Here is a 27970-nt window from a genome sequence, read left to right on the forward strand (position 1 = left end):
TCCTCCTCACTTTCTGCCATCAAGGTAATATCAGACTCCCTATTATTTGATCACAATTAAGATTCTGTGATGTCAGAAACACCTCTAGGGCCATCTGATAATAAGGCATTAGAGTCCTCTCTCCCCTCATCTCTTAGAATATGCCACCAGGGTGGGAAAGGCAATCTCTGCACCAAAAGCAATCCTGAAACCACACTGAAGTAGACCTGACCGGGTTCATAGAAGACCTCTCCTCATAGCTGTCAACTTTTCCCTTTTCTTGTGAGGAATCCTATTCGGAATAAGGGAATTCCCCTTAAAAAGGGGGAAAAGTTGACAGCTATGGCTCTCCTCATTGCAGAGGGGAGGAGTTGCGAGCGGGAGCCGTTTCCCACGCCTGCCTCCTAGGGGTTATCCCTTTAAAGGATCCGGGGGTCGTGGATCCTGTCCGATGCCCTGGTGGTGGCTAGGGTCATGCACAACCCCAGTGACGTCAGGGGAAGCTTCCAGTTGTATTTGCACCAACAAGCTCCTCCCCACTGGGCGCATAGCTGTCAACTTTCCCTTTTGCGGGAAATTCCCTTATTTCAGCCCCATTTCCCATTGCAAAAAAGGGAAAGTGACAGCTCTGACTGGGCCAGTGTGGTGTAGTGGTTAAGAGCGGTAAACTGTAATCTGGTGAACCGGGTTCGCGTCCCCGCTCCTCCACATGCAGCTGCTGGGTGACCTTGGGCTGGTCACACTTCACTGAAGTCTCTCAGCCCCACTCACCTCACAGAGTGTTTGTTGTAGGGGAGGAAGGGAAAGGAGAATGTTAGCCGCTTTGAGACTCCTTCGGGTAGTGAAAAGCAGGATATCAAATCCCAAACTCTTCTTCTTCTTCTTCTTCTTCTTCTTCTTCTTCTTCTTCTTCTTCTTCTTCTTCCCTGCCGGACGGGGTGGAGTCAAGCGTTTATGCTCTTGTCCAATGCCTAAGCCAGTACCACTCACATGCTGTAACCAATAAAGTTGTGGCCTTATTTTGCCCATTAACCTAAATCATGTGTACTTGTGTCTTAGTTACTCAACGCGGGTGGCAGGTCATTGACTCGCAAATTCAGAGCTATGTAATCTGAGGCAAGGTGTTCTCAGTGCTTCCCCCCCCCCCCTAGAAAAACAGGTGCCGGTACTCACCATGAAGTTGTTACAGTAAGGGCCACAGTTCTTAACTACAACAAAAGAGATGCTGGTACTGTGTGCCCTTGAGTACCACCTGGGGGGGCACTGGGTGTTCTTATACAGAAAATATTATGTGTGATCCAAGAGACATTACTTTAGATTGTGTGAGAAGCACCTATTCCTAACTGGTTAGATTCCTGTATTTTTCAGATTTTTTATTCCCATGGGGGAACTGTTGATCCTGCTTTAGGTGAAAGTTTACTGAGGTTTGCTGAAGACTTGGGCTGACGTTACTAGGCACTGTCAACACAGCAGCAGAACACTCTCTGTACAGTGTTACCTCGCAAGACGAATGCCTCGCCACAACGAAAAAATCGCTAGACAAAAGGGTTTTGCGATTTTTTTAGGTGACTCACAAGACGGAATTTTTCTATGGTCGTGCTTCGCAAGACGAAAATTTCAATGCATTCCTATGGGAATTAAATTTCAATGCATTCCTATGGAAACTGTGCTTTGCAAGACGAATTTTTCACAATACGAAACGACTCGCGGAACGAATTAATTTTGTCTTGCGAGGCACCACTGTACTGCCCGTGTAGAAATTTCCAGGGCAGTCTCCACTACCACCCTCCAAGAAATGGGTGGCTGTTATCTAGCACCCAGTTCATCAGCAAAAGTGTTTCCCTGCTTCCCTGAGATTGAATGCACCCATGCTGTTTGATGGGGATCAAAGAAATGACTCATCATTCAAAATAGGGACTCTTCTCCTTTGGACTGACAAACACAGAGTCATCGCTTTCCTGTTCCCCTGGTTATGCATTTGCTGCTTCACTAACTTTTCCAAAAAGCAAAATGGTGTTAAGCAAAAGAGATTATCATCGCTAGTGGATTTAAATAAATGCTGTCCGTACGAAAATGGTTCAGGTGGAGTAAAGGAGTTGACGTACTTCCAGAAAGCCCTGGAACACAGTTTGCATGTGTGCTTTTTTAAGTTCACAGTTTCTAGCATAGATGTCTTACTGTAATTATTTCTCAAACAAGGTCAAATGGAAACCTGTTGTCCTGAAGGGGCCAAGCTACATGTTGGTTTGTCTTTACACTTCATTAGGTATTTCCATGCAAACAGAATTGACAGTTATGGATGTAGTTCAAAGACTCAGTACCCTTGCAACTTCACATGCGGGTTCCACAGGTTGTTGCTCTGTGTGTACTTAACACCTTAAGGTTGTGATTCCATGGTGCTTTCTTGGAAGTATGGTCTCTTTTAAAGAACCTAAAGCTTAAAAGAATCCCTGTACAGATAAATTCAGCCCCTGGCATCCCTCTGTCAGCCTTCCTGGGAACCCCAAATTGTGTATTTCCATCCGTCTGTTTCTGACGTTCTGGAAAAACTGTGCTAAAGGCCTTCTTGATCCACTGGTGCATTCTAATTCTGAGTTGCAGATAACCAGAACCGTGTGTGTGTGTGTGTTTCTGTTTGTTTGTGTCTGCTCATATATTTTTCTGCTACAAAATAAGTTGAGTGAAAGCTTTTTGTATTGGACTTGGGGGTCTTCTGCCTTTTGACTTGCTGATGGTGTTACCCACAGGCTGTGGCAAGGAATACGTTCCTTCTTTAAACACACACACACACACACACACACACACATTCTGAATATGTTTCTCTCCTTGAAGAGAGATGCTTTGCCAATCTCCATGTTCCAGCCACATCCGGAATAGACTATTGTAGTGTGTTGTACATGGCGGTTGCCTTTTGGAAAACGTTTGGGAAAGGAAACTAGCACGCGACATGCAAGTGGGCTGTTAACTAGGCTCAACCCCTATGGGCAGGATCACAGCTTTGTTAAAAGATTTGCACTAGCTGCTGGTGTGGTTCCAGGCTCAGTTAAAAGCATTGGTCTTGTCTATAACACCCTCGACAACGGGGGTCTGGAGCATCTTCATGATCCTATTCCTTCTGCATGAATCTCCCTGAGAATTACCGTGTTTCTCCTAAAATAAGACATAGCCATAAAATAAGCCATAGCAGGATTTCTATGCATTTGCGAAATATAAGCCATTCCCCGAAAATAAGCCATACCCCGAAAATAAGCCATAGTGACGCGGCACCTCCCATTAAAACAGCCTGGAGAGGTGTGGCTATGCAGCGTACCGATGCGACGTGGTTAAAATAAGACATCTCCTGAAAATAAGCCATACTGTGTTTTGTTGAGGGGGAAAAAATATAAGACGGTGTCTTATTTTAGGAGAAACACGGTAATAGCTTCCTCAGAGGCCTTTTCCCATCTTTGAAAGTGATATGGATGACACTGGAGAGAGGACATCTTCCGTACCGATACCGAAAATATGGAAGCCCCTCGGAACGTATTTGCCTTGTACTTTCTTTGCTATCTTTTAGCTGCTAAGCGAAGTCCATCCAGTTCTTTTCTACTCTTAATGGAATTTGAGGTCCTTTTCGGTTGCCTTTTTTATCTGGGTTATGTTGGCCTGAGTGTTTTATCTGCTGTTTTGATTTCCTGTTCCCTGGTGTTGCTTGTTTTTGTTCTTTTGCATTTTACTGTAGATTATGGTTTGGTTTGGTTTTTAAATGTACCGGTAAGCTGTCCTGAGACCATCCTGGCAAAAAGCAGAGTATAAAATGCTATACATAAGTCAGTGTCCAAGGACACCTTCACACATAGCCCTGACCTGTGTCAAGGTGAAGGAACCAGTTCTCTGATTTGGGTCTGCTCTCTCATAGGGCATTTAGTGTGAATGGCAGCCCTATGCATGCACATTCTGTCTGGAGTAGGCCTTATCAAGGCAATCTACCTACCCCTTTTTTTTGCAGATCAAATGTATCTGCAAACGTCCCAGTTCACAGAAAGGTCCCTATGCCTGTTTCAGGCTCATGTTACAGCCCTCCATGTGCAGACATGTACCTCCATGTAACCTTTAGGCCAGCCTTTCTGAACCTTGGATCCCCAGATGTTGGACTACAAACTCCATCATTCCTAGCCAGCATGGCCAGTGGTCAGGGCGATGGTGAGTTGTAGTTAAGAACATCCGGGAACTCAAGAAAGGCTTGTGGACTTAACAGTTATCATGGGGATGTGGTGGGTGGGGCTGTCTTTAGATGCTAATTACTGATATTTTCTTCTTCCTTCAAAAGTGGTTTATCTCAGAGACCCCATATCCCATCTGCTGAGTGGGGCCCCTGAACCTCTGCCCCCAAAGCCCTGCCCTGTGAGTGCACCGATAATCTCATTGTGAACTGGTTTATTTTTTTAAAAAAGAATTTATTGATATTTCCACATTAAACAACAAATAAAAACATACAAGCTACAAAAATACAAATACAAATACACAAACCACTACAATACACAAATAACAAAAACAAAAAACAACTTTATACATACCTAACACCAACACGAACACCGGAACACCAATTAATTAATTGTTTAAATCTTATTTCAAATCTTACTAGGGGACTTCCTCCGTTCTCTCATCTGCGTTCAGTTCGAATTTACTTTAGCAACTTTGTAACTATTTTTAACAATCATTCACCATTATCCTTAATCAATATCAAATAACCTCTTAACTTATCTAAATCAATTTATTACTAACCAAATATTTTGCATAAAAATTAATGCACTATCTTAACTTCTTCTATACTATTTTAACCTAAACTATTAATAACTAAAGCCTCTATATTCACTGATTTCGCATCAAATGTCCAATTTTTTCACGTTGTTTTTAAATATTCTTTAAATTTCTTCCACTCTTCTTGCGCCTTCTCCTCCCTCTGGTCTCGGATTTTCGCGGTCAGTTCTGCGAGTTCCATAAAGCCATTACTTCATCTGCCATTGTGAACTGGGTTTAAAGGAACTTCATCTGCGTATACATAAAAGGTTCTTAGTAAGCACCGCTTCTCAGACGTCTCACAGTCAGTTTCCTCTCATGGTATGTTTGGCTATGAAGCTTTTTGTGTAGACAGTGAAGATGCTATTCATATTTCACAAGGCTTTGCATTTCCGACAGCACGGAATATTGCCTTCTTGTTGGGTAGCATTTGCAGGCTGGGCAGATTCCACACGCTTGTCATTTGGATCCATCCTGACAGCTTCCTGAAAACACTCTGAAAGACACCCCATTCCTGGGAGTTATGAATCACGGTTTGAAGTATGGCCCATTTCTGTCGTTAAGGCTAATCGGGGAAGGATTTCTACTTAATAATAAAGTCTAGCATCACTCATAACTTCCCAAGCGAGGGCCTTATTGAACTTAACGTGAACTTAACGACCCTCTTCGAAGAGGAACCTTTGATAGGGTGGTTGCCACATTGATTGTACACACTTCACAGCTGTCTCACGTCCATTTCATAAGATATATTCCATGTATAGCGAGTGCTTTACGCAGGGCATAACTGGTTTTGTCTTGCAGTGACAAATATGTCCCTCTGTGACCCATCATTCTTTTTTCAGGCAGGAAATGAAGATGCAGTTTGAATGTGTTACTTTGAGTATTTCATCAATATTTGCCCCATCAACAGTGTTTTGTGGATTATGGTTCACATGTAACAGACTCTGAAGGCAGAATTGAGTGCAAGGTGAATTTTGATTATCTAGGCAGAGGCAGTGTTAGGGGGCTGTCCAGCCTTTTTGTGGTAGTTCCAAGATTCCTGACCCCACCTCCCCGGTTTTTAAAAATTAATTTTTTGGGGGGGCTGGGGGGGGCTGTAGCTAATGTTGGTTCTACTCAGAATAGGCTCGCTGAGATTTATTGACATGCTTAACCTGGGTCCAATTGTTTTCATTGGGTTCTACTCTCAGCAGAATTTCATAGAGCCAAACCCATATTTTATAGGGTGCTGGGATACTGCCAAAATAAAGTGCTGGAGAACACCCAGCCATTCACCCCATAAATTCCAAGAGGCAACTGTACAAATAAATGACCATATGCAGATTTCATGCAAATTTGGGTCATGGTTCTGCCCCATTGAGCCTTTTAAGTGCTTGTAAATTCTTTCTGTACATTCCTGGGTGCAGCAAAATAAAGGGAAGGGGGGAAAAGACTGAGAGTGTGTGTTGGATGCCAAGAGTAAATTTCACAACAGGGGCTTAATTCTGCTCCAAATTGGCTTTTTCTTGTCATTTGTCTTAGCACTCTCATAGTGGATTCTTGCAATACTGATTTATAGTTTGTTTTTGCTTCTGCTTTACTTTCCCTTATCTTAATATGAGTTGTCCAATATACCCCAACAGCTATTGTATTATGAAACGCTTTTGGAATGTGACACCCATTAATGATGTTATTTTCTGTTAAGCTGGGGCCATCTTGAAATCAATCACAAGCTTCCGTTCCAACCACGACTTTAAAGGAGTCTGTTGGATGTCAACAGAAGCAGATTTGAATATGGTTTTAATATGGGAGTGAGCTGTTGAATAAATGAAGTTACATTGGGCTTCTGACTTTTCTTGAATATTTAACAGAAACCATCCAGAATGCTGCTGTATTGTGTTTAAGGTTCCCTTTGCCAACCTGGCATACTCGAGATGTTTTGGACTACAACACAGGTTGATGAAGGCTGCACTGAGGAGTCTCGTGCACAGTCAAATTTCATGGTTGTGCGAAACAGCCTGCCAATAGATATTTCTTACAGGGTTGGGTCGAAACTGTATTTATAGTTTTGTGTTTGTTTTCGTGTCAGAAAGACCTCCCCCGTTGGGCACCTGTTTGTTCTCCTTGTTGGTGTTTCTGCACAGAGCAATGGTATTCTTTCTTCTTTGCCCTCATTATCCGAGCCCCCTCAAGTGTCCCGATTAAATTGGAACATCATGAATTGACAGAAGCCGCCCAGGCTCCTGTTCCCAATCCCAAATGCCCCGATTTTGCTCCTCTGTGCTTGTCGCTCCAGTTCGAGGAACCAAAAGATGAGCATCGGGAGACTTGGCGCAGGCTGAGGTGGCCTTCCACTAGGCCACGCCAGGCCACGCCGCTTCTCCCGGCACTTCCTGTAGGCTGGATAAAGGTAGGAGGTAGGGGTAGGGGGCGAGCAGGTGAGCAAGGGAGTGGGTGGAGGCAGAGACGGGGCGAGTGGCAGGGTCAGCAGGGATGTGTTCCCCAAATTGCCCTCCCATTGTTGGGGGGATATATTATCCTCTTCCTATGTTGTCTTCATCTTCCATTTAATATGATCTACCCACATGATGTTGCCGATGCATCACAATGCTACATGTGACACGATGACATCATGGAGGCCTGTAAACAAAATAACGTGGTATGCCACAGTCCATCAGATTAAATAAGAACTTAAGATAAGAGCGGTGCTGGATCAGGCCAAAGGTTGCTCTAGCCTGGGATCCTTTTTCTGCCAGCCTACGGTTTAATGTGAATGAACATTGGTCTAGGTCAGTGTTTTTCAACCTTTTTTGGGCAAAGGCACACTTGTTTCATGAAAAAAATCACGAGGCACACCACCATATTGACTATATATAAAGTAATTCTCTTGAATTTTTCAATTTTTCCCACGGCACACCAGGCACATCTCGCTAGTGTGCCGCGGAACAGTGGTTGAAAAACACTGGTCTAGGTTACAACGTTCAGAAGTTCCCAAACTGCTCCTCCTCCTGCTGTGCTGGCGAGGAAACAAACCGGAAGCTGGCTTTGTGCAAACCACGTTTTCCTCAAATAAGCCGCAGTCAGGAAGCCAAGCAAACTTTATTTAGGGTGCTTGTGGGATTTTCTGTCTCTGGTGCCAGAGAAACTTGCCCACCAGTCTTTACTGGGTGAGGCGGCATTTGCTGTTCTGCTTAAGGCACTGTGCAAAAGCAGACCCTCCAAGTGTCCCTATTTTCCAGGGACAGGCCCAGATTTACGGAAGCTGTCCCAGCTTCTGATTTGATCCCAGAATGTCCCGCTTTTCCTTAAAAGTAAAGGTAAAGCGACCCCTGGCCATTAGGTCCAGTCGTGTCCCACTCTGGGGTTGCGGCGCTCATCTCGCGTTACTGGCCGAGGGAACCGGCGTACAGCTTCCGGGTCATGTGGCCAGCATGACTAAGCCGCTTCGGGTGAAGCAGAGCAATGCACGGAAATGCCGTTTACCTTCCCGCCGGAGTGGTACCTATTTATCTACTTGCACTTTGTTTTTGTTTGTTTTTGTTTGTTTTATAATTTTTTTATTATTTTCAGCATAAGGAACAGAAACAATACACATATACAAATACACAAAGAAATAACAAACCATAATACACAATTCAAACAAAAATCACAATAAACAAAAGAGAACATATACCTACCTAAAATAAACAAAAACATATATTTATCCTTATTAATTCTAGTTTCGATCTTCTTCAACCATGGACCTCCCCCGCAAACCCGGCTGCATTCAACGTCAATATACTTTGGTAACTTTGTATCTTTTTCCATAAACATTAACAATACTTCTTAAAATCTTTAGGATAATTAATCAAATATAATTCAACTCTTAAACTACACATCCTAACATTCTTACAGATTTAAATCGTTCATAACAATATTTCTTGTACACATTTTTATCTAACATCAATTAGCTAAAGCCAATTCATCTAGCTAATTCTGCTCAAATATTCAATTTTACACACTTATTTAAATAGTCTTTAAAGTTCTTCCACTCCTGAAGCACCTTCTCCTCCCTCTGGTCTCGGATTCTCGCGGTCAGTTCAGCGAGTTCCATAAGTCCATTAACTTCATCTGCCATTCTTCCACTGTCGGAATCTCTTCACCTTTCCAGTTTCTTGCAAGTAAAATTCTAGCAGCTGTTGTGGCATACATAAAAAACATTCTATCCTGACTGGGTATCTCACCATTAACCATGCTCAAAAGAAAAGCCTCTGGTTTCTTAGTAAAGGTAATTTTCATTACCTTCTTGAGTTCATTATAAATCTTCTCCCAGAAGGCCTTTACCTTTGGGCATGTCCACCACATATGATGGAAGGTGCCTTCCACAGATTTACACTTCCAACACACATTACTTGTTGCAGGATATATCTTAGCTATCTTAACTGGTGTTAGATACCACCTATATATCATTTTCATTATGTTTTCTCTTAGTACAGTACAAGCAGTAAATTTAACACCTTCCTTCCACAACCTCTCCCAGTCCTCTATCATAATGTTGTGCCCAACATCTTTTGCCCAATCAATCATTACAGACTTAACCAATTCATCTTTCGTATGCCACTCTAGCAACAAATTGTACATCCTGGAAAGGTTTTTAGAGTTCGGTTCAATTAACTCTGTTTCCAGCTTTGACTTTTCTATTTGAAAACCAATCTTTTTATCGGCTCTAAAAGTTTCATAAATTTGACGATACTGCAGCCAGTTGGTGACTTTTTGGATTTGCTCGTAACTTTTCAACTTAAATATCTCACCTTCTTGCTGCAGTATATCTACATATCTTGGCCATTTTGCAGGCATATTTGGTCTTTTATACGCCTTGGCCTCTACCGGTGAAATCCATCTTCCCGCCGGAGTGGTACCTATTTATCTACTTGCACTTTGAAGTGCTTTCGAACTGCTAGGTTGGCAGGAGCAGGGACCAAACAACGGGAGCTCACCCCGTTGCGGGGATTCGAACCGCCGACCATCTAGTGGTTTTTTTTTAATGTTTAATGTTTTATTATGGTTTTATATATGTTGAAAGCTGCCCAGAGTGACTGGGGCAGCTCAGTCAGATGGGTGGGGTATAAATAATAAAATTATTATTAGAAAAAAGAGGGTATGCAAAAGCAGCACAGTCGGTTAGAGAGTGGCGCTGATAATGTCAAAGGTGCATTTTCTATCCCTGCATATTTCTGCCTTGCCAGGGATTGGATTAGATGATCCTCAGGGTATTTTCTAAGTCTACAATTCTGTGATTCTATGATTGCGGAATGGGACACCCCCTATTTCCGTTGGAGAAATGTCGGAGGGTATGCAGAAGCATCACAGCATGGCTCCCTCGATCTTTCCAGAGGAGTGAGAGAGTCCCACAAGCACCAGAGTCTCATAAGCAGGTGGATATTTCTTCCCAGAAAGCAGCGAGTGAATAAGCCTGCAGGCAGCCATAGCGTCATATCAAAGTGAGGCTTGCTTTCTCCTCCTTTCCTCGCCGCTCTCCTTTGAAAATAATCATATCATATCACGTTGGGTCATAAAGAACTTGATTTATTGAAGCCAATTCATGAGACACTAAATCATTTCAATAAAAACAGCTGCATTTCACAGCTTTCGGTTTTATCCCATTAAAATTTCAAGTCTATAATATGCAATTATGTGTATACTCAAAGTAAAGATATTATTTTCTGGGTAGGGGGAAAAAAAGGAAGTATAAATTTCTCCCCCTTAATTTGTAATATATTCAGGCTTGACAGTACTAATTTGCACTGCAAAGTAATTTGGGCCTAAGAAGCATATGTCAACATGAGGAGTAGCTGCAGTTTTGTCTCTGGAGAATCACTTAAATCTGTCTTGTTACAGATATACTGTAGTTGATTTGCTCGTCTTAATTTTTGACCCAATAATGATAATTTATGAAATTCAGATCCTTCTTCTTCTTCTTCTGAGAATTTGCAATACTTGGGAGGGTAGAAAAAGGCAGGAAATATGCCTTATAATTAATTTCTGTTCATAGGACTATTTAGTGAAAGCAGAGACACCCCAATGTTGTGTTTTGTGATGCAGGTACATGCTACCCGAATTAAAGATGTGAAAATAGCACTCCATCATAATTTATATGGAATAATGGGACTGATTTTCAGGGGGGTTTTTTGGGTGTCCAGAAAGTGAATCTGGACTCTGAATTAAGGTTGGAATCAAGGCCTTGGGTCATGCACAAACTGAACAGAGGCTGTAGGACATAAAACGAAGACATAAACATATTACAGCCTTAATTGCGGCCTTAATAGTTCAGGCTAGGTTGCTCCTATATGTTGTGGCCAGTTATCCATTGCCAAAAAAAGAGGATTCGCAACATTCCCCACTCAAAAAAAGGGGGCGGGCAGGACATCATTTTGCATCAAATTTGTATATGGTAAATTATATGTATGGACACACATTTAGAATTAATTGCTATGCTTTAGCTATTTAAATCATAGAATACTATACTATAGATACCGGATGACTTGTGTGCTTGCTCAGACCAAGTGCTACTAGCTCCAGGACCTCCTACTTTTTATGGTTCCTTATCTGCAAACCAGCCTTGGACTGGATGGCCCTCTAAGAGAGGACACATTCAAAGAGAAGACTGTGATAGAGAAGATAGCCAACGTGGCGCTCCCCAGATGCTGTTGGAGTCTGCTGTCATCATCCCAGAACATTGGCCATGCTGACAGGGGCTGGTGGGAGTTGGACTCCAACAGCATCTGGAGTTCCCCAGAGTGAGCATCATTGAACCACACTGTAAACCCTCAATTCCCTGTTTCATCAGAAATGATGATGAGATAGCGATGAGATGGGAAGAGTATACACACACAGGCAAGGGTGTTTTTATCATACCATCTACAACCAGTTACAATGACATCCATGCAATGGACCTCCGAAGCCATTGTTTAGACTCCCTTAAAGATATTTTACTTAAGCGATGTAGCCAGAAATTTCAAAGTCATCACCCACAACCTCTACAAGAACAAAAGTACACTCTGCAAAGAGTGGATCCAAATATAGTTAAGGAAGATAAACTTAAAAAGGAAAGAACTGAAAGAATTAATGAGGAAGCCTTTGGTGGTGGTCCTCAGCCAAAACTAGAGTTTGCACAATACAAGCTTGAGACTATGTTCAGAAATGAACAAGAAAATGGTATCTTGAAAAATAAAGACCCATTTAGATGTATGGTCAAGTTTTCTAGTCCTCATCTTTTAGAGTCACAGAAATCCCTAGCATCTGCCGGGCTGGCAGATGTTCCCCCTTCACCATTACGTACTTGCATCTACAACCCTTGAAAACCTTTGGTCCCTAGTCTAGACGCACAGTTATTTGCAACTGGGGGCAGCTCTGTTCATTTCATGTGGGCCAACCTAGCTCATGTTTATCTTCAAATCAATTCTGGAGCTTTGTGTAGGCTTGGGTTATGGAGAGAATCTAAGCCTTTGAGGTTTATGTGGGTTGTGATTTCAGCCTTAATGTGCTTATCTCTCCTGAAAATCTGGCCCCAAATTCCTCCCAGAACGCCTTACAGACTTGCAGAAACACTTGCAACTAGAGTTGACGTTCACCATCTGCAATGTTGAGAAGGGAGTCTGACCTCCCACTGAATATGAGGATGTGATTCAGCTTGGAACATGATGTACAGATATGGGTAAAAGCGAAATGAATCAACTGTTTAAATAGGGGGTAAGGAAGGATACAAGAGACTTCTGAGTAAATATGAGTTGGGCGTTAGCAATGCAGCAACAGAAACAGCTTCACCTTAAAAACAGCTTACATCTGCAGCGAGGTGGTACAAGAATACACATAAGCTACCATCTCTGTCTCTGCTGATGTTTTGAGACTTCTCTGTAAAAAAAAGAGAGTTGTTGACAAAGATGTTCACAATGGCTTAATTAATTTGAAATATTCAAATATTATTAATTCACATGAATGATTGTTCCTCAGAACTTTGTGGTAATGTTTGGATAATGACATTGTGCTGTAATGAGATTCTCTTGTAATGAAGAACAAGCAGAGTGGAGAAATAAACTAGTGACAAGCTAAGGGCTGATGTGCCCATGCGCCACCAGTGGAATATGTGAGATGGAGCACTGGGCTCACCTACGGTAGTTCAGAGATGGAAATGCATGAGTTGCAGATGACACCAAATTGGGAGGGGTGGCTAATACCCCAGAGGACAGGATCACACTTCAAAATGTCCTTAACAGATTAGAGAACTGGGCCAAAGCAAACAAGATGAATTTTAACAGGGAGAAATGTAAAGTACTACACTTGGGCAAAAAAAAAAAAAATGAAAGGCACAAATACAGGATGGGTGACACCTGGCTTGAGAGCAGTACACGTGAAAAGGATCTAGGAGTCTTGGTAGACCATAAACTTGACATGAGTCAACAGTGTGATGCAGCAGCTAAAAAAGCCAATGCAATTCTGGGCTGCATCAATAGGAGTATAGCATCTAGATCAAGGGAGGTAATAGTACCACTATATTCCGCTCTGGTCAGACCTCACCTGGAATACTGTGTCCAGTTCTGGGCACCACAGTTCAAGAAGGATACTGACAAGCTGGAACGTGTCCAGAGGAGGGCAACTCCTATCAGTCCCAGCCAGCATGGGCTATGGTCAAAGACTGAGAGATGACAGTCCCAACAGCATGAGGAGGGCCAGAGCACAGGTCCACATTTTGGGCAACCAAAATGGTCAAAGGCCTGGAAACGATGCCTTATGAGGAACGGCTTAGGGAGCTGGGTATGTTTAGCCTGGAGAAGAGAAGGTTAAGGGGTGATATGATAGCCATGTTCAAATATATAAAAGGATGTCATATAGAGGAGGGTGAAAGGTTGTTTTCTGCTGCTCCAGAGAAGCGGACACGGGGCAATGGATTCAAACTACAAGAAGGAAGATTCCACCTAAACATTAGGAAGAACTTCCTGACAGTAAGAGCTGTTTGACAGTGGAATTTGCTGCCAAGGAGTGTGGTGGAGTCTCCTTCTTTGGAGGTCTTTAAGCGGAGGCTTGACAGCCATCTGTCAGGAATGCTTTGATGGTGTTTCCTGCTTGGCAGGGGGTTGGACTGGATGGCCCTTGTGGTCTCTTCCAACTCAATGATTCTATGAGTTTTCGACTTGCAAACAGGGCTGATTTATTATATTTCTGTGCTGCTTTTCATTCAAATGAATCGCAAAGCAGCTTACGAACAATGCACAGCAATGACTTAACGGAGCGTAATAAAACATCACAAATACAATACAGATCATAGAATAATTATCAAATCATCAGTAAAACAATTACAATCTATAAAGCACTATTATTCACAAAACAACTAAACGAATAAGCTAAACAATTACAACAAAAGTCAGTCTGGAGGGGCTTTAGGTAAACAACTATCTGACGTTTAGAAGACATCTGAAGGCAGCCCTGTTTAGGGAAGTTTTTAATGAATGATGTTTTAATGTATTTTTAATCTTTGTTGGAAGCCACCCAGAGTGGCTGGGGTACAAATTTTTATTATTATTCTAATGTAATATTTCATCTGTTCCCTCCCTATCACCACTGTGATACCCTCCTTGTAAACAGAGACAGCATTAGCAGGTACAGGCACCCCATTTTTTAAGGGGGGTGGTGTTAACGCCTATAGTTACCCTTCATACCCAGACAGCATGAAGGCAGATCCAGAGGAAGAAAATGTTTTTACTAGAGCAGCAAGTGGAAGCATTCTGGGAAAATGAGAGTTGGGGGGGGTAACTGTAGTCTCTCGTTTAGTACTCAGAGGGTCTCTCGTTGTTTCCCCAGGGAGGGCTGCAAGTCACCCCTGCCTGAAACCCTGGAAAGTTTTTGCCAGACAATAGAGCTATAATAATAATAATAATAATAATAATAATAATAATAATAATAATAATAATAAATACCCCACCCATCTGGCTGGATTTCCCCAGCCACTCTGGGCGGCTTCCTACAAAAATCAAAATACATTAAAATACCACACATTAAAAGCTTCCCTAAGCTAGATGAATCAATGATTTGACTCAGTCTAAAGCAGCTTCTTATGTCCTTGTGTTCATTTCAGAGTGCCACTAGTGCACCTCCCTAATAGAAAAGCTGAAAATGATAATAAAAAAGAGGCAGTGACTGACATGAGCCCCAGTGAACCCTCTATCAGGGCTTTTTGAAGCAATCACCTTTTCCCTGCCTGCTTGCCCTTCGTTTCAATGATGATGCTTAAAATAAACATGCACACTGTTATCATCCGAGTGTTGGTTTTTTTGTTTTTGCATTGGCTCCTAGATGGTAACGGCCTGTTTCCCTTTCCTTCCTTCCGCAGTCTCCAAACGCTCACAGTTACCCAGATATGGAAGCTGTACCCCTTTTGCTGAACAGCATGAAGGCAGATCCGGAAGAAGACTCCCTGTCCACAGACCATTTCCAAACGCAAACTGAGCCAGTGGACTTGTCGATAAACAAGGCCCGGTCGTCCCCCGTCGCTGCGTCGTCTTCTCCTGTGTCCATCACCGCCTCGGCATCTTCTCCTTCTTCCACTTCGACATCCTCCAGTCGGCCAGCTTCGTCACCCACAGTAATAACGTCCGTCTCTTCAGCGTCTTCTGTGCCGTCAGTATTAACGCCAGGCCCGCTTGTGGCATCTGCGTCAGGCGTTGGAGGGCAGCAGTTTTTGCACATAATCCACCCGGTACCCCCGTCCAGCCCCATGAACCTACAGACCAACAAAATGAGTCACGTACACCGCATCCCAGTTGTGGTGCAGTCGGTACCCGTGGTCTACACAGCGGTGAGATCACCAGGGAATGTGAACAACACTATCGTCGTACCGCTACTGGAGGACGGGAGAAGTCATGTCAAAGGTATGGTGTCCCCCCTCCCCCCCATTGTGAAATGTACTTGAATTTTAAGAAGGGTGAAGCCCAGACTAACTAGTAGATAGATAGATGTTTATTCGGCATTTGCGCCCATCTTACAATACAAAACAGAACAAACAAACGAGAATCAAATAAAACAACGGCACCGTACAAGCCGCAAATAAGATAACACAACTCACAAGGACCAATATTAACATTTCCATAAAAGCATATCTCAGAGAAATTTTAAAGTTAAAATTTAAGCATAAAACTAAAATCAGTGACTAATTTCGTTTTGGAAAACATATTTATAATTTCATTAATCAGCTAACATCCCATTTCGTCTCTTATACGAAATAACGGCTGTTAGGAATCTAGCAACCTGTAGGGTTATGTAAGGGTCCACATCTTGTAGAACCCAAGCAAGACGTAGGTCAGCTGGCTTATCAGCAATAGACTGAATTATCGGATTTAATATACTGGCATGGATCGAACTGTACATAGGGCAATTGAACATTACATGCTGTAGAGATTCAGTTGATTAACTAGTAGCTGATGCTACTTTTAGAACACCCAATTGTTTTGCAGGCCTACGTTGCTATGCCCCTGCCACCTGTGACAGACAAACACACTCAACTAGCCACGTATTGCCAACTGCTGGCTTCTTGACAACGCTCTTTTTCTCTTTTTTTGGAATCCCAGGCAGCTTCAAAACCCTTGGAGGGTTGCATTCAATGTGTCCGGTTAGGGAGTTTTGCAGGCTTGCACTAAAATTCCCACTATATCCAACGCCATGTGCAAGCTCAAGGATTGAGAGTTAGCAATAGCCCTCCAGGTTTGGGTAGGGATGACGGTCGTATTCAGTGTGGCGTAGTGGTTAAGAGTGGTGGACTCGTAATCTGGGGAACCGGGTTCGCGTCCCCGCTCTCCTCCACATGCAGCTGCTGGGTGACCTTGGGCTAGTCACACTTCTCTGAAGTCTCTCAGCCCCACTCACCTCACAGAGTGTTTGTTGTGGGGGAGGAAGGGAAAGGAGAATGTTAGCCACTTCGAGACTCCTTCGGGTAGTGATAAAGCGGGATATCAAATCCAAACTCTTCTTCTTCTTCTCTTCACGCTGCGGCATAGAGAAATGCATCAGATAGCAGTGGAACCCAGCTAGTTTTCTGCGTGCTGGTTCTGCCCCAAACATCTGCTCAAACTTAGAGGAAAATCTTGCACTGGATTTGGCTCTGGTCTTAGCAAGCTTTAAGGATGTAATAATAATACAGTTTATTAGACATAACTTTCAGCCAAATGATCCTAAGCTAGTACAGCTTGATACTGTTCCATCCGCAACTTGAATTGCATTTGATATCAGAAGAAATAGATTTTAAGGAGATTCCTTTAGCTAATTAAAGAGAACGCTTACCTAAAGGACCAAACAAAAATGCTTTGGTGAGAAAGACATGTGTGACTGGCCCTGCCTACACCATTCCACTATTTAGATCCAACTTGAAATTAGGAGGGCTACACCTCAGGGAGGATGGCAGGTGAGAGACTTCATCCAGCAAACCATTTTCAGGAGTGCTCCATAAAATCAGTGTGTTCATATATGGTTTTATCTGGTCCAGATTTTTTTCAGGGTAACATTTCTTTCGTTATTGCTGCATTGTCTGAGCAGAAGAGACTCCACAAAAGTTCCCTCCCACCCTTCCCATGTCTGGTTCTGTATGTGAGATTCCTCCTGGCTGCAAGGCCTTGCTTTTGCAGAACAGAAAGAAGAAATCATTCTAGGAAAACGCCTTTTGGTAGTTAGCCTGTTTATTCACAGGGGGAAACCAAATAGTCACGAGCTTTGTAAAGTAGGGTGAATGCCACTTATTTTGTAGTAAACTTTGTATTGTGTATGTCCTATGATGTAAGTAATGGGCCCGCCTGCTAGTTTGTTATGAATAAAAATTCATTTTAAGTTAGAGCTTAATAATTATTTAAGTATTAATATACTTCTTCTGAATTGTATTTCACTATTAATATACTTCTTCTTAACTGTATTTCAGTTCAACAATTACTTTGATAAAATACATCTTTTGTTATGTGAAAATGGCTTTAGATACCTATTAGGTCCATAAATTACCATATAGCATATATTCAACACAAAAAACAGTGACAATTTGTTGTTGACAAAGGACAGCTGGACATATAAAGGGCCCCATTACCTTCAGTAGCTTAGGGCCTCATCAAACCTAAATTCCGGCCCTGTACAGAAGATAGATGTCCCCACCCAGAATAAAAGACCTGAGATACTAGCAGAACATAACATACCATACTTTATTCTCCCTAGCAGTATATAAAGAAGCAGCTCTTTTAAAGATATTTAGATTTTTTTAAATTAAAAAATAATAATCAGTGTTACGTTTCATTAAGGGATTTTGTAGCAACAGTGAAGCCTTTGGCACCTATTGGCTGAAATGGTGTGACGTCATAGAATGTTTAAAAAGATGGACTCTGCTGAGGAAAGTGTAATTTAAGGTCCAGCTTTGTGGGCTGAAGTTAATGGTAGTTTGGTTGGGTGCAAGAATGGATGGAGGAGTCAAGGTCACTTTTAGATATGTAGAAGTGTCTTGCCTAGAAACCTGTGCTCAGAAAAAAGCTATGTCCTACTGTTGTTCAAATCTGTAATTGCTTTTCTTTCCCCCGGCTTTGTTTTATGTTGGGTGGTGAATCAGTTATATATTAGATACTTGATGTGATTTAAGTCCTAACACTCTTGAGAATTCGATTTCCTGTAAATGGGTGTGAGTTCTACAGTGTTCAATTTAAAATGAAAAAAGGTTTAAAGTTTTTGCTGTGGAAAAACATCAACACACCGTCTTCATAGATGTGTATCTGAGTTATACGTAGATACGGTAGGTTGCTGCAGATGTCCATAGCCTCTATTAATCCTGCATGCCCCTGGCAAATTATTTTGCTCGTGAAATTACTATAAATAATGACTTTGATTGGACAGAGTAATTAATAGCCTATGGTAGATTAGCAACGAAACGCGTGTATAGGAGCTAACCCCACCTTCCCCCAAGCACACAAGAGCACACAGTTAACTGCTTAAACCGCACAGTCCCATAAAATCTCAATAAAGCCTGAAAAACTGTGGAGTATGGGTAATCTTGCTATAAATTGCAATAAAAATTACCCTGTAGACTCTATATTATGATCATTAAGTTCATGGATGCTGCTGCTGTGTACATAAAGTTTTATGGAATAAATCGACCAGTTTTGCTGCCCCTATCAGAAAGCAAGCTGTTTTTGATTTAAAAGTTGATTGGTGTTCTCAGAGCATTTTTCTAAGAGCGCAAACCATTTGTAATGGCCTTTAGTGGAAAGCGGGTCGGGCGTTGGGGGTGAGGAGGCCTTGCTTATCTGCCCTGCGTTGAGGGAACTTTATCATGAGGCCTAAGAGAAGTTACATGTTTTCCGCAAAAAAAGCACATTCGCACAGCTGCTCTGTGTACATTAAATAAACCTCTGCACGATGTCTAATCTCACTGGGCTTCATTTGGAGTATATTGCGTCTCCCTGTATTTGTTTGAAATGCTAAGCAGTACATTTAACTTTGTACATTTTTTTTCTGCATCGCTTCTCTGCCCAACGGCGGGATGATGCTCTCATTCTCCAGGAACTATGTGGTTTATTGCATGTTGAGGTCCCCAAGCCTCCCACTAATAAATCACACGTCACCCATAATTTTTTGTTTAAGGCATAATTTTGGCCACAACTTCTTTTTATTAAAATACAAAAATGTGAGTGGTTGCTTAGGCATTGGTTGCCTCTCCCAGTATGTCCCGTGTAGGACCTTAAGGTCCTCAAATAATAATCTTTTGGAGGTCCCGAGCAACAAAGATGCTAGGTTGGCCTCAACTAGGGCCAGGGCCTTCTCAGTATTGGCCCCGACTTAGTGGAACAGTCTATCACAAGAGACCAGGGCCCTGCGGGATTTGGCATCTTTCCGCAGGGCCTGCAAGACGGAGCTGTTCCACCTGGCCTTTGGGTTGGTTTCTGTTTGATAGTTATGCTTCATTCTTTTATTGGTGGGTTATTTGAAAATGAGACTGCAGTTTTAATATTGAATTTTTAAATTTGTATTTTAATCTGTTATTTGAAATTGATTGTGTTTATGTTTTTGCTGTGATTTTAATTAGTTTTAAATTATTATTATTATTATTATTATTATTAAATATCTGTCCCCACCCAGGGACAGAACTGACATCTGCACACTTGCGAAAGTCAGTGAGGGAAAGTTATCTTGGGGAGAGAATGGAGCTGGGCACCAGACCCTCGCCTCTCCCCTAATGCTTCCAGGGGCTCTTGCGCAGCCCTAGCCCCTTCCCGGGGGTATGGACAAAAGCCTGGCGAGCCCCTGGGTCCCTTTAACAGAAAACCCTGCAGCAGCAACATTGGAGGGACAGACACAGCCAATCCATACTCCCTCCATCAACACATTAATAACCAATGCCTAACCACAACCTTACAAGTTGTGACAATTTGCTACGCAGTAGGCAAAAACTGAATGGCACCAGCCAATCAGCCAAATGGGAAAATTCCTACCAGGCCCCTGCCCCAAAAGCAGACGACCCCATGACAGGCGTAACAAGGTCAAACGCAAAACCCTAATTATAAGGGAGGGTGGGAGGGTGATCCGATGCACACAGCGAAAAGAGAAAGCTCCCCGCTGCGTGCAGGATATATATAGCCTCTGGGCTGTCAATCAAAACTGGCAACATCAAAATCTCCCCAACAACCCAGAAGAACCCAAACACTGCTGTGGCCATCCAATCTATCCCACCCAGCAACAGAAAGGGTGTCTTGATAGACCACCGCAATACGTGCTCTCCGTGATGGAGAACACGCTTTCTAAAATCCTGTTGTTGAGATACTGGTAGACTATTATTTTCTGCTACGCCAGTGGGATCATAATTTATCACCTCCAGAAAACACTCTTCTCCCCTTCCCTCTTCCTCTCACATTGTTGTTGTTGTTGTTGTTGTTGTTGTTGTTGTTGTTGTTAATACATCACTCATCTGGCTGGGTTTTCCCAGCCTGGCTTTAGCAAAAGCTTTCTGATTTGTTAAACTGCGGTGTGCTGTGACACCCAAACTAGAAAACTGTGGTTTAAACACTGCCTGCGAAGCAGGATCAGATCCGCTCAGGCTTGAGAGGCCTAGCACAGCATTAATCCCGTTTTTCTGACAACAAATGGGCAGAGAAAACAGCTAGCCAGAGGAAGCCAGGATTCTCAGATGCTGCTGGCAGTCACAGGGGAATTCTAGAAGTACCACCATTGCCCAGAATGTATGGTTCTGTCTGGCTGACTGAGCAAATGACATTGCAAGCGATGTTAGTTGAGCTATCCTGCAATTGCAGGGAAGATGCTGGGAGCTCTCTCTCTGTCTCTCTGTGTGTGTGTGTGTGTGTGTGTGTGTGTGTGTGAGAGAGAGAGAGAGAGAGAGAGAGAGAGAGCAGCATGCCTCCAGTTTTAATCCAGAAAAAGACTCTTTTCCAGGTATCAAAAACCCTGGGAAACAGCAATTTAGGAAAAGTAAATATTAAATGTTGTTGTTGTTGTTGTTGTTGTTGTTGTTGTTGTTGTTGTTGTTGTTGTTGTTACACACAATAATTTGGTTCTTTCCCATCATATGGCAATACTTCACCGAGAACAGACTGTATTTCCAGGCATAAAGAAAAATAAGTGTTCTCACAGAGCTTTAAAAACAACCCTCCACCCTTTCTCTTTTGGTGTTCATTGCTTGGTATGATTTTTTTTAATGCTTTTGCTTCAGAGTAAATTTACATCCTGAGAAATGCAGTCACACCCACCTTGAGTGTGGGAGTTTATTCCAAATATAGACTGAGATTTGCTTCCGTTCTATAATGCCAACCCAGTTTATGGGAATTAATCATCTTTGGTAGCTGCGAGGGATGTCCACAAAGATGTATTAAGCATTAAGCTGCCTTGGATTCATTATAATTCAGGATATCTGGTACAGTAGTAGTCATAAAAATGTTGACATTCAAGATCTCCAGGATTTCAAGTTTCAGTGATGTAATCCTGATAATAGCTTTCCTTATAAAGCCCTGGCCTGTTGCTGAATTCTTGAGGATGAATTGCATTGTTACATATTTGGCCTCATATATACACATGTAAGATCATCGGGATCTGTTGGTTTTGAAAGGGCACCCCCCACCTTAAAAGAAATTCCCCACTGTGAGGAAAATGTACCCTAGCTTTCCAGGTGAAAAATGAGATGATCTGAGGCAATACTGCTTTAGTCTGTTTGAAGAACCAAGGGTAGTCTCCTATGAACAGTTGTATGGTGTCTCCTCTTGGTGGTTTAGTCATATGGTGCTATCATTTACCTACTGTCTCATCTCTAGACAGTCAAATTGATTTGTTGGGAACCATTGGTGACTTCAAACATTATATGACAATACATTTTAGCAGCATCTGGGTGTATGGCGTGTTAGAGGAAGGAGAGCACTTTGGTTGAGGACATATAACAACAACAACAACAACAACAACAACAACAACAACAACAACAACAACAACAACAACAACTTTTTAATCAATTCCCCAGTCATTCCTGGCAGCTGCCAACAGAAATATGAATAATAATAAAGCGATAAAACAGCAAACATTAAAAACTTCCCTAAACAGGGCTGCCTTCAGATGTCCTCTAAAAGTCAGATAGTTGTTTATTTCTTTGACATCTGATGGGAGGGCGTTCCACAGGGCGGGCGCCAATACTGAGAAGGCCCTCTGCCTGGTTCCCTGTAACCTCACTTCTCGCAGTGAAGGAACCGACAGAAGGCCCTCTGAGCTGGATGGGCCTCAGTGTCCAGGCTGAAAGACGGGGGTGAAGATGCTCCTTCAGGTATACTGGACCAAGGCCATTTAGGGCTTTAAAGGTCTGCACAAACACTTTTAATTGTGCTTGGAAATGTACAGGGAGCCAATGTACCAAGACCGGTGTTATGTGGTCTCGGCGGCCGCTCCCAGTCTAGCTGCTGCATTCTGAATTAGTTGCAGTTTCTGGGTCACCTTCAAAGGTGGCCCCACATAGAGCGTGTTCCCCTTCTGGGGTGGTTTGTCCACCTTTGGTCCGCACTCTGCACTCAGCTATCACCTGTGGCTCCTAGAAGCTGTCAGTAGGCAACAGCGGCCTCATCCCATCATGGCCATGATGGCTGGGTCAAAGCAACACTGGAAGGAACCAATGTTGGCTACCTAATGTGATTTAGTACAGTGGTACCTCGGGTTACAAACACTTTGGGTTACAAACTCCGCTAACCCGGAAGTAGTACCTCGGGTTGAGAACTTTGCCCCAGGATGAGAACGGAAATCGCTCGCTGGCAGCGGGAGGCCCCATTAGCGAAAGTGCGCCTCAGGTTAAGAATGGTTTTGGGTTAAGAACGGATCTCCGGAACAAATTAAGTTCTTAACCCGAGGTATCACTGTACTTCGTATGCTCATATGCAAACCTTCTCTCTGTCCCGTTACAACAGGGAAAACCATAAATCCTTCCCTACATTAATTCCAGGCCTTCGGCAAAACCTGCAAATTGCTTGTCCAAAATTGCTCATCCGCACAGTTCTCAGTGAAACAGGTCATAATTCCCTTTCCGCAAATGGGGAAGTGGGACTGAGAGCAGAGATATTCTTGAATTCACCTTATAAATTCATAGTGGCTGTGAGACTTAAACCCGCTACTCCTGGACCCAAGCCCAACTTCCCATCCTATGGATATTATAGATAGTGTCTGCCATTTAGTTTATTAAGCTAATGGTGCTTTGTTATTGATTGGTATTCCAATACTGACATTAATCGGGTTCTACCCTGAGTAAGAGCACGTGTTGCGGTCGGGGCCTGGCAAGACACTAAATTGACCTGTAGGGAGTGGCAGGACGCTGGCCTTAGTCAGGATTGGTCAGGCAGAGTTACTGGGCAAAGTGAGATGTAGCAATTTGTGATGGACAGGTCAGCGTCCTTTATAATCCTCTGCACGCAGGGTGATCCCTCTCTTGGCTTCGAGCTTCGGATCACCCACCCGCCCCCCCCCCCATTGTTTTCTTAGGCCTCTGCTTTGACCTTGCAACTGCCTGTCATGGGGTCGTCTGCTTTGTAGCAGGGGCCCAGTAGGAATTTTTCCATCTGGCTGATTAGTGGTTGCCTTATGGTTTTTGCCTACTGCAGTAGCAACTTGTCACAACTTGTAAGGTTGGCGGTTAGGCATTGGTTATGTTTTGGATTGCTCGGATGGTGAGGCCCCACCTCCACAATCATGTTTATGTTGGTACAGGGAATTCCGTTAAAGGAATCCGGCGGCTCTTTTGCTTTGTCCGAACCCCAGGTCTGGGGCTAGGGCCATAGGCAGAGCCCCCGGGACCGCTGGTGAGGGGGAGGTTTCGTCCCCAGCCTCCTTAACTCTCCCCAGCTGCATTCTCCCGACGCTGACTGAAGTCAGCAGCTGTCCCGTTTGGACAGATAGTCTGAACCAATGCCTACGCAACCACTCACCAAATTTGTATTTTAATAAAGTTGTGGCCCTAAATTATTTGCCAAAAACCCAAACAAAAATTATGTCTCTGTGTTTAATTCTTGGGGGGTGGCTTGAGGACCTCGACGCGCAATTAATTTAAGGGGAAAGAATAGCCCAAGTCTCTTTTCTTCCTTATTCTTCAATAAAGAAGTTTCCCTCCAATTTTCTGTGTTCTCTTACTGCAATAAATGAAGTGTCTCTATCTGTTACCAGATCAACTCATGATGTATTTAATCCAGCCATGCAATTGATAAGTCTACAAAGACTTATTAGCCAACACAAGAATTAATTGTGCATATAGAACTCCCAGCTGTTTAATCTTACATTTCAGTTCTGGTGTCTAGAAAAGTTGAGGAGGAAATGCAAGGTTGTGTCTAACAGTGATGTGGATATAGATAGATATAGATATTATACAAACACATTGGTGGAAAACCAACCCTTGTTAGTTTCTTCAGGATATAAAAAACTTTTTTTTCTGTATGAGATTAGTTCCCATTTGTTGCCAAATGTGTGTTCTCTAAACTCAATAGGATATTTTAAAAACAGTAACCAATACCAAAATCCCCACAGTGTCCTGCTGTTTGTTTGTTTGTTTGTTTCGCTTTTTGCTTTGGTTTAATTTCAAAGCTGCAAACCCGCTCCAAAACAAATAACAAAAATAGGTTCAATTTAAGGTTAGGCCTTGTCTCAAAACTTAATATAACTTGAATGCAAGGCTCAACTTACAACAAAAATGGGTTTGTTTGAACATATTGAGAGACATTTAGTAGCAGCAGCAATAATATTTCATTTATGAATCATTTTCGGTGAGGCATCCTGAAGCGATTTAATATAATAAAATACATACAAGAGTTATATCTAGTGAAACTGTTAAAAGAATTGCACATATAAAACAAATTTCAAAGCTGTAGTTTAAGAAAACACATAGAGAATGCACCTATCTGATATGTAATGGGAATGAGAACCAGTGGGTATGTGATAGGATGGCATAGGAAGATAGCAGCATTTGGCACATGGCTAATCATGTCCTGAAATCAGCCCTGAGTGCTCACTGGAAGGACAGATCCTGAAGGTGAGGCTCCAGTACTTTGGCCACCTCATGAGAAGAGAAGACTCCCTGGAAAAGACCCTGATGTTGGGAAAGATGGAGGGCACAAGGAGAAGGGGACGACAGAGGATGAGATGGTTGGACAGTGTTCTCGAAGCGACTAGCATGAGTTTGGCCAAATTGTGGGAGGCAGTGGAGGATAGGGGTGCCTGGCCTGCTCTGGTCCATGGGGGTCACAAAGAGTCAGACACAACTGAACAACAACAATGGGCACCCAGTGAATTTATTTCAGCTGTGGCATAATATGGTGGTGATTACTCTGCCTCAATAGTAGCAGAAGTAGTACTACTACAAGTAGTTAGCATTTGCTTTGTGTTAGATTGTGCCTTTAGGTGAAGTTATTTATTGGAAATGTCAGCTTATGCATTGGGGGGCGAGTTTTCATCTGCCAGCCGATAACGGGGGCGGGAAGGCAAGTTGGAGTAATTGGAAAGTGACAGGGCAGTAGCAGTGATTTAGGAAATCACCCCCTTTCACCTCGAAACATTTCCTTCAATCACATCTTATCTTTAGGTCTCTGAGCTTTCTGGTCCCGTCCTATATTTAGGAAATGTTTGTCCACTTCACTAAATCCCCCAGAAAGGGCAGCGCAATTAAAAGTGATGGTAGATCATGGAAAAACCAGGTATAGCGTAAGCTACTGGGGTGGGTGGGTGGGTGGGTGGAAATGCCAGCGAATTGGTGTGCAGACAAATGCAAGTGATGGCTTCCAGTTGTTGTTGTTGTTGGGGCGTTGCATGAATCTAATTATGCACAATCAATACATCATAATTCTGACAGCGGAACTCGCTTATGATTAGAAACCGTGGTGGCCCTATGTCATTCACAAGGCAAGTCATTTGTGTTGTTTGAGGATTATAAACATACTGGTCATGATCTAACAGAGGCTGAACGTTTAAAACATTTACCTGTTTTCTATCAGTTATATAACATATATGCAAACAACAGTGGGGTGCAAACTCTTTGTGTCGGAATACACTGTGTGGATCCGTTAAAAGATCCGCGGTTAATTGTTTATTTTAATGGTTATTGAGAACTACTTTTTGTATCCTTACGCGTGAAAGCGAAAGTGAAAGTAAGAATGAACAGTCGGTTTGCCAATAAGATCAATCCGCCTTTAATTTGTAGTCCCGGTAATGTTTCAAAGTTATCAATGAGCGTTAACCCTGCTTCCCGCCTTTTTGGAGAGCAGCAACAGTGGTTTTATTGGTTGAGGCATCGATCGTGATGTCACATCTGTTCCCTAATAAAAGGCTGAGGCTCCCCGCTTAGGCACGTTCATTCCGTTCATTTACGTTCTTCTTTAGTTCTTTCAGTTAGGTCAAGTTTAGTTTAAGGGATTTTGGGAGCGGGCTGGTTGGGTTGGATGGGTTTTTCTTTTAGTTAGGTTTAGTTCGCGGAAGATATTCGGTGTAGCTTTAGTTAGGCTTTTAGGTTTATCCTAGGGCTAGATTTGCGGAAGATATTTCGGTTTAGTATTATTTAGTTTAGTATTGCGGAAGATTGGGCGCGCAGGGACTGAGAGCTTAGGGAAACTTAGCTTAGGGCAAGAAACGAGCCTACGCGGGTTTTGCCAAAGCCACTAAAAGATATACTCGGTGTCTGTCGTTCTTTGGGGGAAAAGGAAAAAGGTTTAAAGATTTTTTTTTTAACTTTAACCAAAACTTAGATAACGTCCTTAGTTTGGTTTTCCTGGTTCAGATTCAGGGCGTCCATTGGTTTTCGAGGCATCCATCAGTTTTCGAGGCATTATTTTAGTTAGAAGTCATTCAAGAACTCACACACCTTCGGAGTCATTTTCCGTCTTACTCAGCTTCCTTCAGATTGTGAGACTTGGCCGGCGCCCGTGCTCATAAGCACGTGGAACGCTGGCCGCTTTTCCCCGCTACTGGTACCTCGTGCGTGGGCAGCTTAAGCTTACGCACGAGGAGCTCCAGCACTGAACCCCGGCATCTTTGGTTTTTTTGGAAGAAATCTTCTAAGCACAACCACACACCTAGTTGTCACTAATGCGCGTGGGCACCTTGTGATTTCTCTGTAATCTTCCTTGTGCTGGAGTGTGAGTGAAGCCCAATATGTATGAAGGCTTGCACAACCTCTGCGTGTCCAAGCTGAAGGCAGCCACGTATTGCCCCGGCCTGCCAGGTGTATGGCAACACTTCTGCTTCAGGATTCCTACCTGGGCAGCAAAACCGGGCATTTTGTGGGCTGCATTCAGCTGGAGGATCTCTCACGTTTTGCAGGTTTGGTGCGCCCTGCTTTTTCAACACAAATACAGGTTGGGTGACACCTGGCTTGAGAGCAGTACATGTGAAAAGGATCTAGGAGTCTTGGTAGACCATAAACTTGACATGAGTCAATAGTGTGATGCAGCAGCTAAAAAAGCCAATGCAATTCTGGGCTGCATCAATAGGAGTATAGCGTCTAGATCAAGGGAAGTAATAGTACCACTATATTCTGCTCTGGTCAGACCTGACCTGGAATACTGTGTCCAGTTCTGGGCACCACAGTTCAAGAAGGATACTGACAAGCTGGAACGTGTCCAGAAGAGGGCAACCAAAATGGCCAAAGGCCTGGAAACAATGCCTTATGAGGAACGGCTTAGGGAGCTGGGTATGTTTAGCCTGGAGAAGAGAAGGTTAAGGGGTGATATGATAG

At 42.9% G+C, this 27970-nt stretch overlaps 1 protein-coding gene across 3 annotated transcripts in view; it reads left to right on the plus strand.

Moving 5' to 3' along the window:
* KLF12 (Kruppel like factor 12) overlaps positions 1 to 27970 on the plus strand; it is a 236330-nt gene that overhangs the window by 128490 nt on the left and 79870 nt on the right. For all 3 annotated transcript variants that reach the window (XM_033147970.1, XM_033147972.1, XM_033147971.1), the window contains exon 3: positions 15101 to 15638. In XM_033147970.1, coding sequence (XP_033003861.1) covers positions 15101 to 15638 — 538 coding nt within the window. The remainder of the gene's footprint in view (positions 1 to 15100; positions 15639 to 27970) is intronic.

This window comes from Lacerta agilis, chromosome 4 (assembly GCF_009819535.1).
Source record: "Lacerta agilis isolate rLacAgi1 chromosome 4, rLacAgi1.pri, whole genome shotgun sequence".
In the NCBI taxonomy this organism is placed as follows: domain Eukaryota; kingdom Metazoa; phylum Chordata; class Lepidosauria; order Squamata; family Lacertidae; genus Lacerta; species Lacerta agilis.